The sequence below is a fragment of the Zosterops lateralis genome (assembly GCF_965231275.1).
Source record: "Zosterops lateralis genome assembly, chromosome: 20".
In the NCBI taxonomy this organism is placed as follows: domain Eukaryota; kingdom Metazoa; phylum Chordata; class Aves; order Passeriformes; family Zosteropidae; genus Zosterops; species Zosterops lateralis.
This window is the reverse complement of record NC_139780.1, coordinates 7,324,362-7,349,361: the sequence shown is the minus strand read 5'-3', so window position 1 is coordinate 7,349,361 and position 25,000 is coordinate 7,324,362. Positions and strand designations below refer to the sequence as shown.

Sequence of the window (25,000 nt, the reverse complement as noted above, 5' to 3'; positions counted from 1 at the left end):
AGGAATACTGAATAATGGCAGTAGTTTGTAATTCTAGTTTAAAAATTATTTTGAGATGGAAAAGATAAGGTATTTTTAAACAAACACAACTGCCAGATCATGAGAAAGAGAACTGCTATTGCAACTACAATGTTATTCTAAACAAAAAAGCACACAACTTTACAAATAAAGGAAGGAACAAATAGAGTTAGCATTCAGCACCACAAACAAGAGGTAACCTAGGAAGTGTCCAGCTCATGTGACAAATGTCATCTTTCCCTTGCCCAGGGCACAGAAATTCTGCAGCACTTGCCACCAGACAGATCCAGCAGCCACTCTGGAATTTTATGTTACTTTTCAATGGAAAAAGCAGTGTTAGCTGCAAGATGCAGTTCTGTCTGTATTCAATTTATCCATAAGAGCAGAGAAAACAGTTTTGTTTATTTATTTAATTTATTTGATAAGGCACTTTGAATAACTGTACTTTGCCAAAGCATGTCTGTGTTCCAGAATCTCTGGCTATTCAAAAGCCAGACTGGATTTAGTACTAAACAGATTTTTTCACAAGTTACTAAAATGGATGAAAATTGGCTTCTCCAAGAACAACTCCCTTTTTTGAGTTTTTACAGATGGAGTTTGGAAGGCCCACAGAGCCCTGCAGTCTGAAACGCAGAGACAAAGGAAGAGGCAATGGATTTATGGAGCAAGGCAGGAGTGAGACATCACACAAAGCAAGTCCAAGGTGTAATTATTAATTTTTTTTTCTATATCCATTCCCAGGCCAACCACAGAGCTCATTCTGAGCACAAATATCTGTGAAAGCTGCCAAGTGTGTGTATGGAGATATTCTCCCATCCTCTACCAGCTCTTTTCCATCTTTTACAGATATCACAATAATCACACCAATGATTGCCTGGGATGGATATGGGGCAGAAAGTTTCTTGATTGAAATGAAAAATACATTTCTTCCTAGATATTCCCTCACTCCTGCCTGTGCAGTAACCAAGGGTGGTTATGAGTAGCCCCTTGAACAGAAGCATATGATGTGCAAACAAATGTACATGTTGACTTTTAAACTAACTGGTTATTCACAAACACATTGTACTGCAATTCTTTACTTGGTTTAGCAGTATAAAAAGTCATCTGTATCCAGGATGGTAAGAAGAGGAAAAAAAGACATCCTGTACATTTAATCTATCTTTTCATGAAAAAACTGACTTCTAAAATTACCTCCCATTAATTCTGGAAAAAGAGGGGATGTTACACAGCACACACAAGGCATCATTAACACTCACATTTGCCCTAGTGAAAGAACATTGATCAGTATTTCCAGAAATGGCACATTTTTATGGACAATACAAGAACAATTCCTTTATGTGATGTAACCCTCAGCCTTCTGAACTGTTCTGTACCCTGAACACGAGGGCTCCATTTCCAAACAAGGATGTAACCCAGGGACAAAGGCCCATTACTGTCCAGGGGCACAGATCCAGCTCACCTGGGTCAGGAATGAGCTCCCTGGGCAGGAAGGGCTCTGCCCATCACAGCACTCCTTGGGAAGGGGCACAGGCAGGAAGGATGAGCATTTCAGAGGCACCTTAAGTCAGTGTCTTTTGTTATCCCCCAGATACTTTTGAGGAAAGTCATCCACTGTTTCACTAGTACTGGAAGCAAAAGCAAATGTGCTATTTCCACTTTTAGAGTTTTTTTTTTTTTTTAAAGTCACATGAATTACTGGGAATTGTTTATAGGAGAAGCTTTCTGTGAGGGCTGGTGCTCTGCCAGCTTTGTGTTAACATTAACTGCAAGTTCCTTCTTTTCAGATCTTTTGAACATTAAAAAAATTACAATCTGTCTGCAAAAGCCTAAAAGAGAACTGTAACTGTCAACATTGTGGTTTAATATCAACTCTGCCTTTGTGGCTGAGTCCAAGCAAGGCACTGAACTGATTAAGTGAAGCCCCAGAATGGGGAGGGGAGCACGACGTGAGCCTGTCACTGCCGAGCTGCGAACGGGAAACGTGCCCAAGGAGCTCAGGGGAGCAAAGGAGGCTCCTCAAGATCCAACCTTATCGTGTGTGCCTCACTCAGTTCCCCCAGCACGCCCAAATTAACAGGATTATTGCATTTTTAAGCATATGAATGAATACGTAATTGCTTGCAGAATCTGGCTCTAAATCATACCACTATATATAGTTTCAGAAATGGTGAGAGAGACTTACCTCCATCAAACTTAAATGTATTCCAATGAGGTAGGGCATGGGGGCACTGTGGAGAGGAAAAGAAACATGGCTTTACATCCTCATAACACTGAATAACACACATGACTTACAGCATCAGCTACAGGGAAACACTGCAATACTGGATTCGATTTTGCTTTAAAAATACATATACACAAACAAATCCCATGTGAACAAAGTGTTAGACCATACCTGAAAGATGTTTTTTAGTATGCAATATCCTCCCTCTCTTGTAAGACTTCACTTCTTCTTGACATCAGAATTTCTAAGTGACTAAGTTTAGACAGGTACCTAAGGACAGCTATTAAACATATCCCTAACACTGGGGTCTTTTGTCAGAAAACCAAACAAAATGTGTTATTACAATTTTAAAAAACCTACCCAGACTTTTCCAAGAGTATTCTTTCAAATACTGGACCCTCTTGTAGGTCAAGTGGTTAATATATACACATCACCCAGTACTACAAGTTTTGAATTCTTTGAATGAGTCCAGACATATTTTTAAGTTTTACTTTTAATTATGAATCTTGGCATCTTTTAATTTGTAAAAGAAAACATAAAAAACACTTCTGAAGATCCTGATAAACTCCAGAGCTCCTGGAACATGGGCTGATAGCAATATTCCCCTCAGGACACAGAAGTTAAAGAGCCCAGAGGCTCTTAGGCCAGGTTTTAGCCCAGGACAGTGGGGTGACACCTTTGTTAGCCCACAGAAGGGCAGTGTTTAAGGGAACACTGATCTCCATGTCCCTCCCCTGTGTGAGCAAAGGCTGAGAAGGCTCCACTCCCAGCAGAGCCCTGGATGGAGCTGCTCTGGTTGTCCAGGATTTCCAGCACTGAGCTGCTCAGCCTCCCCCTCACAGCAGAGCCATCAGCCAGGCTGCCAGAGCTGCTAATTGCAAATATGGCACATCCTGCCTGCGAAACGCAGCGCACACAGACAGACACAACTTCTAAAATAGAGCCTCAGCTCGCTTTGGATACAGAAGCTCAAAGAGCTCATTTTCAATTTCAGATGAAAAAATGAGAGAAATGTCACTGTACTGCCTTGGATTAAAATATCTCCCATATTGCTGCTCTAAGCTGGTGCCTACTGCTCAGTAAGAGCAGTACAGTGCTGAAAAAGCTCCTGAGACACCAGGCCAGCAAAAATCCCTGCTTCTCTTTTTCCTAAGAAATACCTTCAAAACTGTATTTACTGATAAGCATATTTATATTTATTTTGTTTATTAATACACCCCCTCAAACTGCTACTCCGTAGGATGCTCTGCCGAGGTGGAAATAGCCCCTGCAGTAAACATTCCATGTGAAACCATTTTTTTCCCCTTCTGAGACATTAAACATATACAACTTCCACGAGCCCTTCCCAGTTCACTGGCAGAACACTCCAGCACCATGTCCCATACAGTGAGTGCAGCCCCAGAGCCCCTCAGGACAGAGCCCAGAGGAGCTGCTACAGCACAGAATTGTCCTGAATTTCTGCTTCCTGGGAATCCCACAGGTGGCAGCTGGAACACCCAGCCAAGTCATGGGCAGAAGGCCTGAACACTGCCCAGGACACTCAGTGTGACACACGGGGGCTGCTCAGCTGAGCTCTGGTTCATCGGGGCACATTTGGTTTGTGACAAATGCCATCTCTTCAGCTCCAGTGCCCACAGCCCAGGAGCAGGAGAACAGGCAGGAATTTTACACTGAGGCGATGAAGCAGTGCTGTGGCTCTGGCTGCCCCAGCCCCTCCAGTGCCACCATCACCAATGTGGTTCCAATTAAGGACTTCCAGCAATGCCACAGCTTCAATCCCCACCCTGCCCCACCTCGGCAGGAAGTCTTAAGCCTGCAAATGTCTCATCTAGTGGAACCTTGGCTAATGTAATGAAAGGAAGCAGGAAGAGTGCAGTGTTCCTGAAAACCAGCCATTTATTAACGTCTCCAAACCAAGGAAGAAAAGATATGGCTTAAGATACACGGGTCAGCTTTGGATGCAAAGGCTCATCTTTTCAAATTTGAAGTGATAAACATTACATGTAATGCAACACAGCACATAAAACAACTACAGGGACTGCATAAATAACTTCAATAAAATGTAATTCTGGTGAAGAGCATAAATATTTCCCATAAAATCTACCAGAGAGATTCTATTCTTCCATCATCACTCATCAATACGGCTGAATAGGAAACACACCTAGAAGTAAATGCCCGAAGTTCATGTCAGGCTTCATAAATTGCTTTTATCACCTTTTCTCTTGACCATGAGTTAATCATAGGCCATTATTTAAGCAGACCTTTAGCATCCTGTGCAGGCACTGTGGTGTGTCTCCCCTCCCCACCCAGAGCACACTGAAACAATCCTTCCTCACTGCCATTCAGGTCCCAAGATGTGGAGCACTCCAGCGGATTTTAATATTTTATCAGGGTAGATTTGTACTTGCAAGACTTCCAAGTGAAGTTCAGCAAGACACATCCCTTGCATAAAGGGCAGAAACACTCAGCACAACCTTTAATCCTTCTGGGAGCCCTGGCAGATTAAAGACTGCCCTTCAGAGCAGCCCTTCCCCACTGCTTGACACTTCATCAGTCCTGGGGCTTCTTACAGCCACAACTACTAATTACTCAAAGTTGTTTGCTGGCAGCCAATAGCCATTAAGTGCAAAATTAAGAAGTATCAGTTTCTACCACATGTATTTACTGCTCAAACAAAGTGCCTGTGTGAGCCTTTTGGAACAAAGAGAGAGGTCATTACTCCTCTTGTGCTATGCTGGCTCCCAAGGCAATCAGCCTTATTTATAATCAAATGAGTTATACAGGTAAATATCAAATCATTAAAATAGCAATGCATAAGCATGAATATGGATTTTGGGGACATAATGGCTATATATTACCCATTTATTACAGTTGCATTTTTACAATTTCTTTAATTCGTTTTCTGAGGCAAACTAGAGACCTCTTAATTATGCTCCCAAGAGGTGGGCAACTACTAATTGGAAGAGAAGCAGGTGAAATAGAGGGACATTTCTTCTTAAGTGAAAAAACCCAGCCTTAAAAAATACTGCAATTCACCAGGAAAGTAATGTAAAAGCCCAAGGATCTCCAAAAGGTTCCTATTTGCAGCTACACAGGGATTTCACCATTTTGCTTCACTGTTCCAGGAAAATGGATGAGAGCACATTTACCACATTCATGTCTTGCTCTACAAACATTGACTTAAGGGCTGACTGTCTCCCACCACTAGTACTTCCCTCTCTGGGGCAGTCTCCTGACTTCTCTTCAGATTCCTCATTGAAATGCAACAGAATTCCACCCGAAATTTATTGGGGTAATTGATGCAAATTAGAGACCTGACTGCATAAATTGGAACAATGCAGAGAAGGCAGGGCTCTGACTCCAGGAGAGCAGCTAAAGAGGCTTCAGTGAGTGCCCAGGTGTGCCAGGCTCAGTGGCAGTGTCCACCCAGAGCTCCCCGGGCAGGAATCTTTGTTCCCAGCAGTGGGAGGACTCCAGCTCCGCCTCCACCTACTCGAGAAGCACATTGACTATATGCAGATTTAGAAAACAGGAGAAAGGGGGTTAAAAAAACTCCAGGAGAAAGGGAAAACTGCCCCAACAGAAGCGTTTGTTCAGCAGTTGTGCTCTCAGAATTTATTCCTGTTGGCTGCTAAGCTGTCTGTCTGATAGAAAAGACTGTTATAATCACCCTACAAAACGTACTGTTTCTTCTGGTGACAAAGCTCTGGGGCTCAGTACACATTCAGCTGTGATCCAGCTCAGCAAAGCTGGGCTTTTCTAAGGGCTGCTTTTAAACACATACACTGAGAGCAAGAAGGAAGCAAACAGACACAGTGGGAGTGGTTTTACGGCACACAGCAAACTAAGTGGGAAAAGTAGTGAGAAAAACTGATACACTGCTGCCTTCACATCACCAAATGTTTCAATTCTCAATAAAATAGATGGACAAGATCTAGCCAAATTCAAATAGTTGTATGTGCCTGACTGTCGATGCTTGGTGGCAGCACCTCACTACCCAGGACTTCTGGCATCTGCTGGCATGTGCTCTAAACAAACAAACCCCAACCAGACAACCCCAAACCAGCCACCAGCAGCGTAGCTGTGCTTCTGTACTTCCTCTCTTGCTCTGTATTCAAAGGAACAAGCAATTGTGCATTAAGGTATGGAATCTAGTGACAGTATTTCAGTCTCCTGCACCCAAAATGTTTCCCTGGGCTGAAAATACATTAAAGAGTTGTGCCTAATTAAAAATAAAAATAAAGTATAGCACTCTTCTCTTTGCTTCCCTTCCTGCCCTTTTGTCTTCTACATGACAGGACGAGATGACTGAGGTCATTCCAGATGCTTGGAGGATCCACCAGCAGCACTGAGTCAGCACTGAGCAAGTGCATTGAGAACAAATATTTGGGAGACACATTTCAGCATTTTGAGCTCTGAGGGAAGGTACCTCAGTGAGGAATGCAGGGGAACAGAAATATTAAGTTTAAGAAAACCCTTTCAAGAGGGAAACGGGAAGCAAAAGGCAAATAATCACAGGTAGAATATACTTTTTTCAAAGAACTTTCAAAGATCTCGAGTGACACAGTCTATCCATCCTTCTGTGAGTTTCAAAAGAGCAGGAGAAAATTCAAAACATCACAGCACAGTCAGTAAATGAGCACAGCCAACTGAATGAACAAGATATTCTGTATTCATAAGAACTGAAAGAACTGAAGAATTCTCATTGCTTCAAGTTTTGTTCCCATTTCAGCTCTCTAAAATTCTTATGTCATATTTGAAAAAGAAATAACCAGGCAATAATTAAAATTAAATGGAACTCTTCTATTTTAAATAATCTCAGGTCATTTCCCTTTAGCGGCAGACACCAGGAAGCAGAAATACTGCCTTAAAGCAGGGAGCAGGGAGCTGATTGCTCAGTCCTCCCAGGCAAAAATGACATCTCCAAGTTCACATGGTTACAAAATAGATGGTGGACTCTATTTTGGGAAATATTTTATGGCACATAAATTGTTGCTAAATTGACTTACTCAAACAATGACAGAGTGTGGAGCTACCTCTCTAATTAAAGTTCCTGGCTGGGTAAGGAAATCAGTTGTTGCATTTGTGAGCTGCCTAACAGTTGTACATTTTGAAATCGTTCTTTGCACAGAGCCTGGCTCCCTCCTGCCATGGCCGGGTGTTGGCCACGAAAGAATCCCCTCAAGGATGCTCAGTGATCCTGCGTTTCTCTCCTGCCCCAGGCTTTGCTTTTTCACCCTCTGGGCGGGCCCCTGTCCCTGCCTTTGTCAGAAGTCCATGAATAACTGATCTCCCAAGGCAAAGCCTGTGCTGAGCCCTGCAGCAGCAGGTACCTGAGGGGAGCCGGGGCAGCCTCTGCAAGTGTTAATTACACGTGAGAAGCCCATTATCCAGGGAAAGGGACCTGCTGGCACTGCAAATGACTGGGACCTGCCCTTCCTGCGCAGGGAGCCAGGGAAGGCTCCTCCACACCAGATAACTCTTTAGATTCTGCTCCCCGACACAGGCACGCACATTTAAACACTGACATTTCAATCAGCTGCACGGGAGCAAACTTTCTTTAAAGCTGCACACTTCTGTCTGCAGGCCTGGATGCAGCTGCATCCCCGGGAACAGCTGCAGCAGGAGAGGCTTCAGGCTCACTCTGAGAGCTGTGCCCAGTGCTGTGGCTCTGAGGGCAGAACACACCCGGTGATGAACACACAGGGATGGCCTTACCAGCAGTAGTCCAGAAGATGTGGGGGCAGGACAGGAATGTAAACGTGCTGCCAGAACATCGGGTAGAGCATGGCTGCAGACCCATGGATGCAGGCAGTTAACTGAAAGACACAGAGAAACCGGAGCATAAATGAGACAAACCCCAAGCTTCAAATGGTAAACTTGGAGTAAAGAATCAATTCTGCTTTTTTATCAATGCTGTATTAGAAAATACACAGCAGTGCTGGTAAAAACAAGGGGCTCAGGGGGAGCAGGAGTGGCTGCCATCCACATGACTTTGTGCACAGCTGAGAACACGATTCACTCACCAAACCCAACCTGCAGAGAACACCCAGCATTGTATAAAGCAACAGAAACATGGGAATGAAAACACAAAGGGAATTAAGAAATAGTAGTAATGGCAAATCTCCCAAACCTGGAAATTACCATCCATTAAATATCATAAAACTGCTCTGAAATTATAACACCAACTGAAAAAACTGCGGCACGCATTTCTTCAAAACACAGTATGCTAAACTCAGTGATGAAATCTCAATGATTTAAAAGGGAATTTTATCTAATTGCCCTTCACCTAATCATCTGATCCATTGGTTTCTCAGTTATATTGTTAAAAACTCATGCAGGAGAGTTTTGCTGTGACAGGTACTGAAATAGCAAAGGGAGGTGCCAGCAAAGCCATGGGGAGAATCCTCACAGAGGAAATTACTGCGCTCAATCCTATTTCAAACAATAATTATTAATTTGGAAAAGAAGATAAGCAGGATATTTGTCACATTCACCAAGGATATTAATATGGAGCAGGTGGTAATGCCCAATAAGCCAATCTCAACAAAAGCTATAGGCAAAACACTGTAAGAAAAGGATATGAGCACACACTTGGGGAAGTAAAATAAAGAAATCAATCAGAGCATCCACACACAGACACATCCAAGGCAGACTGGGAGGTGACAGGGGATAGTGACATCCACCCTGTTCCTGGTTCAGTGCCCTTTAATCTCTAGGGACACCCAGCACAAGCAGTACACTGAGCTTCACTTGTGAGAGATGTTTTGAACACAGGTCTCCATAAATCCTCCCAGCTCTCGGAAGACAGGAGGAAATGGAGCATTTAATGCCACCTGGGCAGGGGGGAAGGAGGGAGAGCACTGCTTACAAGTCCTGAAGAGACAAACTCTAAGAGACTAGGGTCCCTGTGTGGCCTGAAGCTGTCCGAGATCAAACTAAGGAAAGACAAATCATGACATTAATTCTAGCACGGGTGAGGTATCAAACTGTTCATATGTTGTTCTAATTCCTCACCCTCAGAGCCCTGGGGCCCGTCACATCCCAGGCAGGGAATAAGAGGTTGTGTCAGAGCTCTCCTGGCAGAGCTGTGGCAGAAGTGGCACGGGAAGCTCTGCTCCAGGATCAAAGCAGCATCTGTGTCACAATGAGTTTCTTTGCTTTGTGCTAGAATTCCAAAAATCACAGAAAAATCAAGCAAAGAAACTCACCTCAGTCTGATGGAGCCAGACAGAAACATCCCTGAAATCCCCAAGTTTAAGCCATTTCAGAGTTTCATGTAAGACACTTTATAATGAGAGCCAGTGTGCTGCTGCCCCATCCCAGGCAGGAAACACCTTGGGGTGGCCAGGCTGCAAGTTCTGAAGGAAAAGAACTCTGGCTGCAAGGAGAGCTCTGGTTTCATTTCTGCAGCAGCATGCTCCCACCAGCAGGTGAGCTTCTGCCAGGCACAGAGGATTTATCATTCTGGTTCATATCTGGCTTTTCTTGAGGAGTTAGATCACAGAATATGTAACAAAATCCATCAGGATTAACTGTTATAACATTTTGAGTAATTATATGCATTTCCATTTGTAGAGAAGAAGAACAAAAAATCCAAGCAAACTGCTAGAACTTCCCCATAGGTTCAGTACACATGGTTTATAAAATAGCTAACAAACACACCTTTGTTCAATTACTTCTAAATCTTATTCAACTTAAAGATATAAGGATATTTAAAATCCAAATTTGAATTTGAGATCATGTATTGTAGCACAGAATTCATTCCACCGTAAAAGACTTTCTACCCAGGGTGGTTTCATTTTCTCTCTCCTACCTGGTATTAAATTCTAGCCCTAAGTCTGAACTGAGTCTCCCAATGCTAACAGAAATGAACTGCAAGCAGGTCCTCTCCACTTTTGTGTTGAAAAGCTAAAAGCTCCAGACAAAGGCAGCAGCCCCTGAGCAGCCCCCCAGGCTGGCTGCACTCAGGGAATGGGGGTTTGGTTCCTTTCCAGGGACAAGGTCTTGGCAGTGCCAAGCACAGGCTGAGAGCAGAGAATGTTCCTGGGCTGGAACGGCGAGCGGCAACCGCTGGCTCGGGCCCAGCTCCTCAAACCTGCCTCACACTGTCACTCCAATCTGCCAGCAGTTTAGAGAGAAACTTGTAAGCTAAGAACACACAGTATGAATACCCCTCCCTCCCAAGAACCAGACGTGCTTTTATCTTGGACAGAGGCAAAAGGAAGAGAAATAGCAGAAAGAGAGGAAAAAAAACCCAGCCCCACTTGTGAACTGGCTCATTAAGGAAGGCACAGTGACAGGTAAGTAATTCCTCTTCCCAGGCTCTGTCACAAAGGAAGAGATTAAACCAACCAACCACGCAACCTCTGAAATGCTTTGGGCAGCCCTTCCCTTCTTCCCTCCTCTCTGATCATTTACTGTTCTTTTCATTCCATAGTTTGCTGAAATAAACACCTCTTCTTCATTTTATTCCATTACCAGACCTGGATGGAATTTTCCTTATTTTAGCAGTGAGGACACAGAACATGTGGCAGATAGAGAAGTTAAGATTTTACAAGTTTTCTATGGTATTAAACTTTACAATACTTAAATGCTTTCAGTTAAATGTGGGATTGATTGTAAACATTATTAATAATTGTTATTAGGTGCCAGAGGCTATTATAATTCTCCTTTTGCTTACCTTTCAAAATGATATTGTAATAGTTATTCTGGGATTGAGTCTGAGGTCTTAGTCCCCTCATTTCTGTGCCCTGTGCTGACAGACCATCCTTAGAGAGGTTGTTGGCATCACTCCAGCCTTGCAGAGCACTCACAATGCCACGGAGCGGTTTGAATCTCACACCAAGCAGGTCTGGTGGTACAACCAGACACCAGCTACAGCCCCAGGAAATAGAAATGGCAGCTGCACTTCAGCCAGACTGCTCCAGTGCTCAGCCCACAGCACTAGAGACCAAAATTTGTTAAACCATCTTCAGCACTCACAAAGGAAAGCAATCAATAGTCATTTACAGAGCAAACATGATGACCACGGAGCATTTGCTTTCATAAAGAAAATCACAATCTTATTGACTGCTAAACCTTGAAATGCATAACACAAAACTTTGAACTGAATCAAGCCCTGTGCTTGTTTTGATCTCCAGCCATTTTTAGAAGAGAGTACTCTAGAATATTCAGCAGCTTTCATCTCTCAGACACTTGATGGAGCCTAAGGAGCATTAAGACTAAACCTTATCAAACACAACTGCAAAACTGTGCATTGTCAATGTACTTTAGCCCACTCCTCTGGTCACTGGAGAAGAGGTCACCGGAACATCCATTTGACAGTGTCGTTTATCTTTTTTTTTTTCCCCTGTCAAGTAAATTCTGAATAAAGGACTTTACTATGGCATAAGTCTTTGAACATTCATGTACCAAACAGCCACAAAAATCCCTGTATCCAAAAAGTTCTTTTGAACATCAGAGGCCAACAGAAGTTCCACAAAATCCTCACATAAGGCACAAAACTGAGCTGGGGCTGCATAACTGAGGTTGAAAGATGGACCTGGAGGTAATCAGTTAATTTCCTACATATGACTGTAATTAAAAAACAAATTAAATATTGTGAATAGAAGAAATTCTAGTGCATTTAACTTACAGTGCTCAGCTTACTACAGCAAATGAGGATGCGGCGCTCGTACAGCATACTGGCGTAGAGATGCAGCATGTTGTTGACATCAACTGCTACAAAATACTCTGTCAGATTTCTCTGGGGAGAGAGAAAAATAATTTTTCACTCATGATATTACAAAACCAAGTGTCTTTAAGAAAAAACCAACCAAAAAAAAAAACCCAAACCAAAGAGATTTTATCCTTCTATTGTGTTACATCCAGTACGTGGCTTAACAAAAGAAAGCAGGATTTCATCTTATGGCAGAGGCCTTTCTAATTGCAGTATCCCTCCCCAGAGTTTTGGGGAGCTGGGTCTTGGGGTAATAAAAGTGATGATGTTTCACACACGGTTTTTTGGATATAAGATACTTCTCTGAGAAAATGTTCTGTCACTTTTATGGAGACTTTAAAGCTGCCTGATAAAGTACCAAAACCCCACATCCCAAAACTAAAAGCAGCTCTCAGAGGCCAATTCTAATACAGCAAATTCAGTTGTGAGCTCAGCTTGTGCTAGAACAATTCTGACTATTGGGAACATACCTGGGCACTTCACACACACAGATCCACTTGTCTGAACTGAAACCCTCACTTGGGGCATTTGGACATCTCTGGGTGACAGACAGGAGCACCTCCCTGGGGAGGCTAGGGAAGGAGGAAAGGAATTCTCTCTCTGAGCACTTCACTTCTTAAAACATAGAAATTAAAGAAAAGGGGAGAGGTGGAAGTAAAGGTACTACCCAAAAATGCTGAATTAGGGAATTTGTTTCCAAATAGCTTCTTACAGGCATGAAAGGGTTGCTATAGGATAAAGACAGCCTTATACAAAAAGCACATGTGAGAGCAAAATTAGATTAGTCATGAATTCAAGTGCAATCTTAATCATCCTTAAATAAAAAAGTGCAGAAAAGCAAAAAGCAAATATGATTTAGAAACTTAAAGAAGCTCAACAAAGCCTATTAGCACTTTTGACAGATCCAAGATACTTGGCCTGAGAAGTCTGCCAAGATGCTTCATACTGTGCAAAAATATGTTCCCCAGCTTGCCATCCAAACACAAAGAACTGAAGGAAAATTAAGCATTGTATTTGGGAGACTTTGGTACCAGTATGTAGAGGGATAAAAACTGAGCTCATTATGGTTGGCTTCAAACATGTAAAATAAAACAATCATTCAGGTCTTTGTTACAGCAGAGCTGGAGCCACAGACAGGTACAGTCAAAGGAGAAAAAAAAAAGCCAACACATTGTGCCAAAAACCTATTAAACTATCATGTACTTTTTCTGTATTTCTCATCCCATCTGTGCTGATTAACATGATATTTTTGTCTAAACATAAGCTGTCTTCTCTACGGCTCTTCTTCCCCCTCTCACCCACCCCTCCACCATGCCAAAACACAGCTCGTGACGACACAATTCCTGCTAATAGTGGGAATTCAAAGGATTTTTAAGGAGCCCTGAACTGCCTTTGATGCCACCCGACTCAGGGACACAGCAAAAGCAGCACACAATCCCTGCATCCAGCCCAGGGATGCAGCCCTGCTCCACATGGATCTGTTTGTGAGGCAACAGCCTCCACTGCAAGAGGAAAATAGACGTGGGGACTCGATTTGCAATTGTTCTTTCATCAAGTTTATTGTGATGACATGACACACAAATGTACCTTCAGATGGAAAGATTTATAAGGTTTCAGTCTTGTCTGCTCTCCGAGATTTGCCAAGGACACCTGGGAACCATGTGGGCTGCATGGAAATGTATTGGTACTGAGGAGATTCACGTGTTCCCTCGAAGTTGTATTTATAAGAAAGCTGTCAGCTCTGAAGCTGAAATTGGGACTTACACATGTATTTTGAAAGACATGTCTCGTAAGTGACAAAACCATGAATGAGTTAAATAAATACAAATGAAAACGTTCCAGTTCACAGGGTAATTGTTATGTATTTTGCTTCCTAGGATTTAAACCTTTCTCGGAGCAGTAAAAAGGGGGATTTTCAGAACAGGTATCCCCACTCCTCTCAAAATTCACCAAGAGTGCTACAAAGCTCCCTCACACTGCTTTGAAAGTTCATTCCCAGATCTATCATCCATCTGATCATTTGGTATCTAATATCAACATACTGACTGCATTGACTTTTGAGATTAAAAATCACCTACTTCTCTTCTACCATCACCTAAAGAGGAAGATGGACCAAGTGACACAAAAATACACAGGACATCATCCCCAAGAAAATGCCATCGTTTCAGCCTGTTAACCTACTTGCTACTTCTGAAACACAACAGCTAGCAACAGGAACTTCAGCCTTGCACTGTATTTCCTCAACCAACCCCATTTATTTTTGAAGTCACTCTGTATTTCCATATCCCTCACACAATTCACATCTCCTGAAGCAGGGAATGAGATGCTGTTGCAGAAAAGTGCCCATGCTAAATGGTTCTGTGACTCATTAAACACATTGATCTGACACAAAGTCAGGTAGTTCCAAGAGGTTTGTTGACATTCCAGACAGAGCTCTCTGCAGCTCTCCATTCATCATCATATCCAACTTCCAAGTTTGGCACCACTAAAAATTTTGCTAATATGGGTTTTAAATGCAATTTAAAGATATGTGGGATTTTTAATAAATCAGGTCAATTGATTAAAATACAGCAGACTTATGCTCATTTAACCTCCTTGTATTATTCCCTAATATGCTTCACTTCCACAGGACAGTTGCTTTGACAGATAGATAAAACCTCCTAAGAAATGACACAATCCTGGGATAGTGGAAGGTGTCCCTGCCCATGGCAGGGGGTGACACTGGATGGGCTTTAAGGTCCCTTCTAACCAAATCATTCTGGGATTTTATGAGTCTATGAATTAGGACAAGATTTGATGGCTGGTTTACACTCAGGAATTGATTCCTGAATTACACCCAGTGTATCATATTTGTACAAAAATAAAGCACCTCAGAAGAAAGAACACATCTATTAAATTTCCTGTCAAAATATGTGTCAGTATGAAGAGTCTGCAACGCACAAAAACCAGCAACAGTGTTTTGAAAGGCAAACAAAAAGCCCTGAATACTATCTGCTATACAAATCACCCACAAATGAGATGGAATGTCTTGATGATTCCCTTTTTTCTTTCATGCCATCAGCCGAAGAATATGATGCTGAGACCGACTGTAAAATGTTTGAGAAAGAAAACTGAGATGTCAGGCACAGGAATTTGGCTGAGACAGAGCAGGAGCACATTAAAGAGTATTTAAGAGAAGCAAATGCCAGCATTGTCTCCCTGCAGACTTATCATCTGGCTGGAAAGCTGAGCCAGGCTGGAACACACACCACTGTGTAAGGCTTAAAAAGTCTCCCAAAAAGTGGCTCTAAAGAGCCCAGGGGTGCTTGGCATTCTCAGGAGCCATGCAGCAAGCAGAGCATGTTCCCTGCTCTCTCAGGTCATTCATTCTTCCAGAGCAGTGGCAGTGAAGGACTAGCAGAGCTGCTATTTTACCCACATCAATCTGTCCATCAGTACCTTGTCCTTCAGACAGTTCAGCTTTTAATCACACATGCAGATTGTCAGCTACTGAATGCTCAGTATTTTATAGAATAAAGTCCATCCCAAACAGAGCAATAGTTGTCATCCGTGTAGCTGCTGACAACATTAAATGGAAACAATAAAGTGTAAGGTCCTCCCAAATACTCACATTTTCAGGTATACTGGGAAGCTCTCTGGTGTCAGGCACGGTAAAGTAAGAGTGCTACAAAAAGAGCAAATACCAATTATTTCAATAATGTCGAAATCAATCTAAATTTATTGCTCGTTATTGGTATCAGCAGTACAGGAGTTTCTACGCTAAGTAAAAATGACAGAATATTCATTACCAAGACCAGCCTGAGTTCTCTGTCCTGGATTCCACAGGCTGGGTTCCCAGATCACAGAAGCAATAGGAAATGCAGTAAGATAGAAAGTATCAAATGCTCCTGGAAAGTTATATTCCATGTTTTTGTCCTTCAGAGCTCTGCTACAGACAAATGTGTGTGCTGCTCACACTGGTTGTGACAGATGCCAAGGAAACTCCAAGGCAGGCTGTAATTCAAGCTCTCTTTTCCCAGCCCACAGCAGGATGGACCTCAGGGAGCAGCAGCAGGCTGGGCCTTCTCTGACTCACAGCAGCAAAGAGGTTCATCCCAGCCAAGAGGGAAGTTATGGAAATGTTCTGGGAAATTCTTCCTAAGGTTCAATGCCTGCTTACCTGAGAAATACTGAAAATTTCTAGGTCACTTTTATACACACTAAAAGCATATTTTGAAACACCATACTGTTCTCGTATGTTCATAATTCATTATATTGTTCAGTGTTTTTAATTGTCTCCATTCCAGGAGCCTAGGTTCACTCCAGCTCCCAATCTGACCACAGATGATTTGCATGATCCTTGGTCAGGCCTTTGGAAAGCAGAGAAGGTGACTTGTACACAACTCATATAATAGTTAAGATTTTCACAATTTGTCTTAGGGCTACTTATTACTGGCTGGAGCCTTAAAGGCTGTTCCATCCTTGGCACAGCTCCACAATTGGCACAATTCTCTTGCACACAAATCTCAGCCATCTCAGGGCTTCCTGATCAGGCTGTAACCTGAAATAGCAGGTGGGGACCACAGCTCCATTGAATGGAGACACTAAATGAGAAACACAAGTTTTGCTTTCTGATGCACCACTGGTTTGGTTTGGTTCGGTTTGGTTTGGTTTGGTTTGGTTTGGTCTGGCTTGGTTTGGTTTGGCTGCAAAGAGGCAATGCAGAGAAACAGCACTCAGAGCTGTATCACACAGAGGAACCTCACTCCCACCCTGCAATGGGCTCAGAAACAGCCAAAACAAAGTCAGAAAGACACGGTCCCTGGGCTGCTTTTTCTATCCTTTCTTGCTCCATCACCCATGAAATGTCTGAGACAAGGGGAGACAGGCAGCATTCCTTGGAACCACTGGTATGAAAAAGCTGGAATATTCCCACTGCCCCGGCCTTGGGAGACAGCTCATCCCTTAAACAGAAATGCTGCTCCTCAAGAGGGACCTTGGAGGGGCTGGGGACATGTCCAGGGACAGCTGGGACCAGCAGGGCCACACAGCTGCTCCCTGGGCACTGCCAGCCTTGGCAGGAGCAAGGGGCAGGAGCTGCTTCTTGCCAGAAAGTGCTTTGGGAGGAGTAAAGGAGATGCAAGGGACACTTCCCAGGAGGGTTCACATGAACTCTGAGCTGGCAGCAGCAGCAAGGAGCCTCTGCAGTGCTCACCACAGCCTGGAGCACAAGGCTGTGCTGCAAAAATGAAGATAAAAAACGCCAAAGACTGAATTCAAAATACAATCCTATCAATAAAATCCCACATCTATACTGACTGTGCTTTGCTTAATTTCCTCACAAAATATAAAAATGAAACAAATTCATTTTTGTGTGAGGTTTTTTGAGGCAGGGGGAAAGAAGAGGAGAAGGAATCAGAAAATGCGATGAGCAGTTAATACTCCCAAGGCTGCTGTGACACATTAGTGCCTGTTTGCTTCCCAGCCTGCTCCCCCTTCAAACTCCCAGGGCAGGAGCTGTGCAGAAGTGTGGGCAATAAATGTCCCTTGGTGCTGCTGACCTCCCCCGGGTCACCGAGGGTATGGTGAGACAGTCCTAGGGGAACACACACAGCCTTCCTCCAGTCAATTGTATTTCAAAGACATCTGAGGTTAGGGAGAGGGAGGCAGAGGGCCCCAGTTGTGAGAAGGGAATTTCACAGCTCCTCACAGGGAAACAACACCTGTGTACAAGCTCCAGGAGAGAGGATTGCTTGTGACATTCTTCTGCTGTGACACGGAATGAATATTAAACACCTTGGTTTACATCTCCCCCCACACTCACCACTCCGAGATGAACAGAGGTTCCTGGCTCAGGGATGGTAAGTTTATGAAATGTTTCCAGGAGTTCACTCCTCTGACTATCCTGAAATGAGAAGAATAAACCAGGAATACTGAGCAAGTGTGGCTGTCACCAGGTACAGGCTGAGGCAGAAGGGCAGGGTAGGCCAGAGGGGTGGGTGAATATTTTGCATTTGTAAGATCCGTTCTACTTTTACTGCCCACGACAAAGTTGCATCAGACACCTGGCAGAGACTGGTGGGACTCTGCAATAGGGGAAGTGCAAGATGACAGGAATTGTGCTGAACAAGCTCAGGAGTCAGGAAGGCCAGCATGGGTGACTGCAGGGACTTGGGCAGGATCCACAGCCACAGGCTTGCACTTTATCTTTTCCAAAAAGATAATTAAATGTGTATTTATTTTTCAGAGGCACTTGCCAAGCTGAATATGATCTTCTGTATCACTGCATCATACAGATGAATAATTCATATGGTCATCTCTGATAGAAGCACTTCTGAAAACAGCTTCTTTAATCCTCTCACCCTCACTCATTTGATATTGGAATAGGAAAAGGAGGGTCAGTATTTTAGAGTAATACCTGTCCTTTTGCTGAATAATCTGCCAAGACATTGAGTAGTTTATAAAAGACTTCAAACCACGGGAGGTAACTGGGAAAAAAAAAAGGAAAAAAAAAGATAGTTATTTTGGTTTTGAATCCTAATACAAGTAGACTTTTAAAATGGAATAATTAGTATCTCAGTTTTTGTTTTAAAATCTCATTCCATCACTGTATGTAGCCTGGCCCTTGCTTCAGTCAAACCGAAACTTCACCTTTGGTACATGCACGCAACTTCCAAAAGAGAAGAAGAAACAAAATTAAAAGGGAAACATGCAGAAAAATCACTTTTTTTTCATTTACTTTACATCTCCATTCCACAAAGTAAGACAGTGAGGATGTTCCTTTTCAATGCAGCTTTGGTAGGATTCTGTGCCCCGTTTTCGTGGCACAGTTCTTTATTTCAATCCCTCTCCCAACACCAGTGAGGAATTTCCCTCGACTGTGGCAAATGCAAAATCAGTCAGAGATGCACTCCCTGATGCTCCTTAATCACAGCTGCTTTCTGAAGCAAATGGATTCTATTTTGATATAGTTAGACAGGATTTAAAGTTTTCATAAAATATGACTACATCCTGACAGCTGTAAGGAATGGAGTGCCCCGTGGTCCCTGGCTGTGCAGCTCTGGTGATAGATGAAGTGAGAAGCTCTCTATGAGACAGACAAAGTGACTGGCACTCCATCATTAGCGTTTGTTTGAAGCCTGTAAATGCTACTGTAAAATGTAAGTAGCTTATCAAAATATACTGATAAGCAACTTAACTTTTCATGTTATATGACAGCATTATCGTTTAAATTAATACGCTCTAAACATCTTTACAAAGTGTGTATTCGAATAGAGCAGAAAGACAGACAATTACCACTTTAAACAGCATTTAAGTTTGACATTATATTGTAAACAATCCAGAAGGATTAGGTAGAAGATAAGTTTCTTTCTTTCTGTTTAGTTAAATAAACTTCAGCAGAGTTAAAAGCCATTACAGGAGTAACAAGAAATCCTCTCCTAACATATCTCCTAAGTAGAGATTAAGAAGCTGGTAAACAAATCCGTGCAAGGCATCTATCACAAGTTTGAGAAGACAGAAAAGCAGGAAGGCAGAAAGCTCCCTGGCAGTGGGAAACCAAAGCTGCTTCCATGGGGGCACCATTAAAAGTTCTACCTAATCACTCAGGGACTTGGCCAGAAAAACACATTTCCAGAGTTAAAATGAGAATCCTTAAAACCAGTACTGTGCTTCTAACGTCTGTGTATCATGTCTTGTAAATTTTTTACTCAGCACCAATTTTAAATTTTTTACTTGGCAGCTAGGGAAGAGCCTCTGTGATTCCAATAAAAATAGCCCAGATATGTCCCATATTCACACAATGTCAAAACACCAGCAAACCCCCACAGAAACAGACACAGCCCCATTTCTGCTGCACTTCTGACTCCCTGGCTTTCCCTCCTCTTCCCCAGTATCCTCTGATGAACCTATTGTCCTTTTTTTAACATTCACTCCTCCTCGTTTTCCAGATGATGGGTTAGCATCTCTTCATAACTGCTTCTTTTTCTGTTTTGAGAATAACGTCCCATTTTGAGGACAGTGTCATGCTTTGGAATCTGAGGAAATGAGCTGGTGTTTGAAGCAGAATTCATCCCTCCACAAGAAATGGGGATCTGTGTGGCTCTTGCTCAAGAGAGGGGCAAGACAAATGAAGACAAACCCACCACAAAATTGTGCAAACTATGCAGACAATCTCACTTCAGTTTTCACCTCCCTCCAGTGTCACCACACAATTCAGGATCTCTCTCATCCCAAAATTTCTGGATAAATTAGAAAGCTAACTTATCCTGCCACCTTCAGTACTCTTACTTCATCACTTAATCCATGTGTTGACTAGTCAAGAATAAAACAGTTCTGCTTTTATTAGACCAAACTGTGACCAGTTAAAGTTGAAAAAAAATCTAAAAAATCCCCCAAGAAATGCAGTTATCTGAATTTGTTTCTAGATGTCGGCCGAAAGGAAAAAGGAAAAAAAAAGTGGATTTTTTTTTTTCTTACAGAAAGCAAATCCTCAAGGCAGCCAAAGAAACACAGGCTGAGTTTATAACCCAAAATTTTCTGTACCGTGCGGACCTTAAGTAGCACAACTGGTAGCACTACCGAAGATTTATGGCTTATGACTTGCTCATATTTAATTTGTAACCAAACACTTCCCCTTCCTCTTAGCTACCTCAGAAGTTTTGATTAACTCTTGTTTTCACGGGTCAGAGGTTAAGCAAAGGAAGGGAAGCTCTGTGGTGAGATTGCCCAGAGCCCCGGGAGCGGAGCAGCCGCTGCGGCAGCCCCAGAGCCACGGGGACAGCGCAGCACCCAGCGGGGCTGCACTTCAAAGCCTCAGCCAGCACACAGCACACCGGGGTGGACAGTAAACAAAAACAAAGGGGCAAGTTGAAATCTCTGTTCTTTTTTAGCTTTCTGCTTACTGTTAGAAAGGTAAATCTTCAGTGAAGACAAAAAGGAGAGATTTTCCAGTGTTATTTGTAGCAGGTAACCAGGAAGGAGGATGCAATAGCAGGATACCCAACCTGCGAATGCTGAACTCATCAAACCCAACTTCCAAGGAGCATCCCAGAGTTTGGGAACCTTGTTAGCAAAAACACTCCATGTTCCAGTGCAGCAGCAGCAAACCCCAGTGGCAAGGGGGACTTTTTCAAATTATTTATGAAGATTTGCCAATTACCATAGCAACTGTTTATAAAACTCATGTTTAACATTGCCAGCTCCAACATTCCATTTGCTGGTGAGCTGACACCATAAAAAAGCAGAGCCACCTGTGGAAGGGTACCTGTGGCACCTCTGGTTTCCTCTGGAGCTGTGAAGTTCCACCTTGGCTGACAATTCCTGGAGCAGCAGAGCAGGTCCTGGGCCATGTCCAGGCTGAGCTGCACTCAGGTACAGCTCTCCTTTGAAATTACTGGGACTCAGTAACTAGTCTGACATCAACACAGATCATGCAGCATCTCCTCCTAGACTGAGTTGCAAGCACACATAACTTTTACTCCTTCCATTCACACAGATCAGAAGTGGAATTTTTAACACGTATTTATTTATAACACATACTATATATATTTTGATAACAGCATAACCAACTGCCATCTCCCTTGCAAAACAGAACAGTCATTTCCATTTTGCAGATGGGCACACTTCTCTGTGGTGACAGGCTTACAAAATCTGTCTGTATTAGCCAGGATTGGTTTCATGGAGTTCCCAAATCTTGACCTTTTTCCTCAGCACAATAATCTACAGTGACCTAGGACACAGAATACAATCATGACCTCATTATTATATGAATTGTAGACAGATTATCACTAACTTCACTGACAAAGTGTAAGGAAGAGGAAATTCAGGCCAAATGCATCTTCTGCCAGCACTACTCCTGCATGTGCCACTAAAACACCCAGTGCCTCAGTTCAAGGACTCCGAAGAAGAGATAATAACAAACAATTCCCCCTCTTGTGCCCAGGTCCTTGGCTGTGGCAGTGATGTCACCATGGAGCCCAGCAGGGTGACACTGCAACAGGAGTGACCTGTGCCACAAGGGCAGGCAGCTACTCCTCTCCTGTGTCCCCTCCAACCATCACTGTAATCAACAGGAGAACTCCAGCACAGTTAGGAGAGAGCTGAACATTCCAAGGAAGATTCAGCAAATTGAAAAAAAGAGACGGAATTGCTACTTATTATTATTATTATTATTGTTATTATTATTATTACTGCCATTTTTCACTTCACTGTAGGAACCCAGTGAAGGTTCCTTGTAAAGCAGAACACATTTCTGACTCACAGTGCCTGTCAATTCCTGCAGGACAAATGACAGTTCCTCAGCAGGAACTCAGAAGGATCTTTGCAGATAATCCCAAGACTGTGTTTGAAAAAATGTAAAGATGGAAAACATATCAAAAATTACTCCAGTCTCTTGGCGACTTGTTATCTTAGGACTTCTTGCATTTAAAGATAAAACTCTGCAATTTAAACTTAAACCCAGTATTGCTTCTTTCCATCCTCCTGTACCTGGCAACTAATGACTCTCTTCCCAGCCATCATTATTCCTAATCATGGAATCACATTCTATTTTAAGTTAGTAATGGTTCTAATGATGAACTAAGCTATGTTTGCCAAGCCACAATACTCTTCAGGGGTTCTGTGCAAACATGATTTTAAATAGCAAAAATACATTACCAAAATACCTTTTCCTTCACTTCATTAAAAGTATTAATTTATCTTTTTAATTATTTCTAAATTTTCCCTAATTTTTAACAGTTAAGATGAAATAAAATTACATTAAACTACAGATTTTTAAAACTAATCCCATTTCTCTGCTCAAGAGAGGGATGACTCTCCACATGCTATTATTTTCCTTGCACGAATACACAATTAAAATCTTTTCCCCATCTTCTTTTCCTTCTGTCACCCAGTGTTTCCAGCATCTTTACAAAATGCTTTTGAAAGAACCAAGGCATCTCTAGGCTCATTTGGGAATTTCCATAGGCTAAATTCTCAGTTCAGCTGTTTCTATGTTCCAGGGTCTTCCCTACACCTCATGGACCTCAGTGCCTCGTTATTCTGCGCTCTAGACTCAGTCTATTGACACCTTCTCACACTTAGAAGCTTCAGCACAGACACCCCAAATCTCCATAGCAACCCCTGTGCATGTGGATGAGATGCAGCCTTACCTTCCACAGGAGCAGCCAACAGCCTCCTTTGAACATCAGCTTTTTATTTCTTTTTTTATTTCAGGTTTGCCTCTGTGTCAGACCTGCCCCACTGTAGTGCACAAAGCCAGCTGCACCCTTGCCTCTCCTTGCTCCCACAGCTCTTTTCTTCCTGCATTTCCCCCAATTTTGTCATAAACTTCCCTTTGATTATTACCCATGAGTGATCATTCCATGATTCAGTTTCAGTTATGCAGCTTAAGCATTACTCATGTACGTATTTCTGAAGTAGTAAACCCCACAGAACTGGATCTCATCTTACGGAGCATCTCAATAAATAATTGTCAACAGCAAGTGCTTACTTTGCTGACTTGACATTGTGTATTAACAATAACAATTAAAACATTTCCTTTCCTGTTTCCCTGAACAATGTGACCATGTCTGAGAAGTTCCAGCAAGTCTCTCACTCAAAGCCTCCCAAATTCCCTGAATGCCAGCACTGGGCCCAGCCCTTCCCAAAGAGCTCCCACGGCCCTGGAGCTGCAGCTCACAGAGAAGCTCAAGGCAGCTCAATGCCCCCAGGACAACACCGAGCCAGAAAACTGCAACAAAGACAGTTATGATGTAACAATTTTACATTTTAGTCAAGCTAAGAAGTGCCAGGGCAGCTCCAGATGCCCATTCAGAGAGGCTTCTGTTTGTGCCCTGCCATCTAACTGGGACATGGACACAGGAACTGCAGGCTGAGTGAGACAAAGCTGTCACCCTCCCCCGGGCTATTCGTGGTCACTCTAAGACCTTGTGGGGGGAAAAGAGTCCAGTGCAGCTGCACTGTGGAATTTCTGTAAATAGCAGGAATTCAGAGGAGTTTAGCATGAGTGAGTGGCACTGTGCAGCACCCACTGCCAACTCCCGGCCTCTTGCAGAGAAGGGACAAAACAACTTCACTTTACAGTCCAAAAAATAAACAGTTTTTTCACAAAAAACGTGCCTTGGACTTTCATTGGAAAACATTTAATCTGAAACCAATGGCTTTTAGGAGCCTGGAACACTACACTTCACCCTGGGCAGCAGGAGTCCCACACCTTCTGGCTCCCAGGGCCACCACTCTCCGCTCTGTACATGGGACTGGATGTTCACAGACACAAGCACAGCACGGTTTAGAATGTGCAAAATTTGAAGTACATTCAATAGTCAAGCTTTCTCCTTGTGAACTGCTAATCACTCTTAAATTTTAGAAAGCTTAATGAATTTGTGTTCAATTTATTCCAGAAGTATCTTCGTGGCCTGGTCTGTTTTGGGACTGTCTGTTTTTCCTCAGGTAGATCATTCACGATCATAAGGTGTCTCATTCCTTTTCAGAAGAGGAACTTGTAGATCTTTGGAGTTTTTTAGTTTAAGACCAATAAAGAAACTTCAAGCACGTTTGAGAGCAAAAGACTGAAGGAGTGACAGGAAATAAAGATACATAAGAAGAACATTGGTTTGCATTTACAGCACACACTGACAGTTATCTGTATGCTCTTCCTAAAGCCATGGGCAAGGGATATCCCAGAACACCCACTGGGTGAGAAGATGGGCATGCTGAAGGGCTTGGTACTTCATAGGGGAGATTTATGAAATGCAACAACATATATCCTTGGAGTAAAAAGTCAACAATTACATTCCCTTCAACAGCAACAGAAACACATTGACCAACGGCTTCACTCAGCCAGGGTAAAATGCTCTAAATAGCAAATATGAAGAGCGTAGAAAGCAGCCCTAAACTGAGAAAAGTTACAAATTATACCAGCTCTAAATTATTTAGACTTTAAAAAAAAAAAGGTTATGAAGCAGTTAGAGCAGTTTGGCACATGAAACTGGATTTTAAAAAGCAGGATGCACTAGACAGCATGAGAGCCTCAAGATCCCCACCAAAGTGACAATACAGAG

At 42.8% G+C, this 25,000-nt stretch overlaps 1 protein-coding gene across 3 annotated transcripts in view; it reads right to left on the bottom strand.

Moving 5' to 3' along the window:
• Positions 1-25,000, bottom strand: part of DENND1A (DENN domain containing 1A) — a 150,091-nt gene that overhangs the window by 68,098 nt on the left and 56,993 nt on the right. For all 3 annotated transcript variants that reach the window (XM_083875634.1, XM_083875632.1, XM_083875633.1), the window contains exons 6-11: positions 18,358-18,427; positions 17,764-17,844; positions 15,571-15,624; positions 11,877-11,987; positions 7,958-8,058; positions 2,201-2,246 (exon numbers count right to left, since the gene is read on the bottom strand). In XM_083875634.1, the coding sequence (XP_083731760.1) occupies positions 2,201-2,246; positions 7,958-8,058; positions 11,877-11,987; positions 15,571-15,624; positions 17,764-17,844; positions 18,358-18,427 (463 nt within the window). The remainder of the gene's footprint in view (positions 1-2,200; positions 2,247-7,957; positions 8,059-11,876; positions 11,988-15,570; positions 15,625-17,763; positions 17,845-18,357; positions 18,428-25,000) is intronic.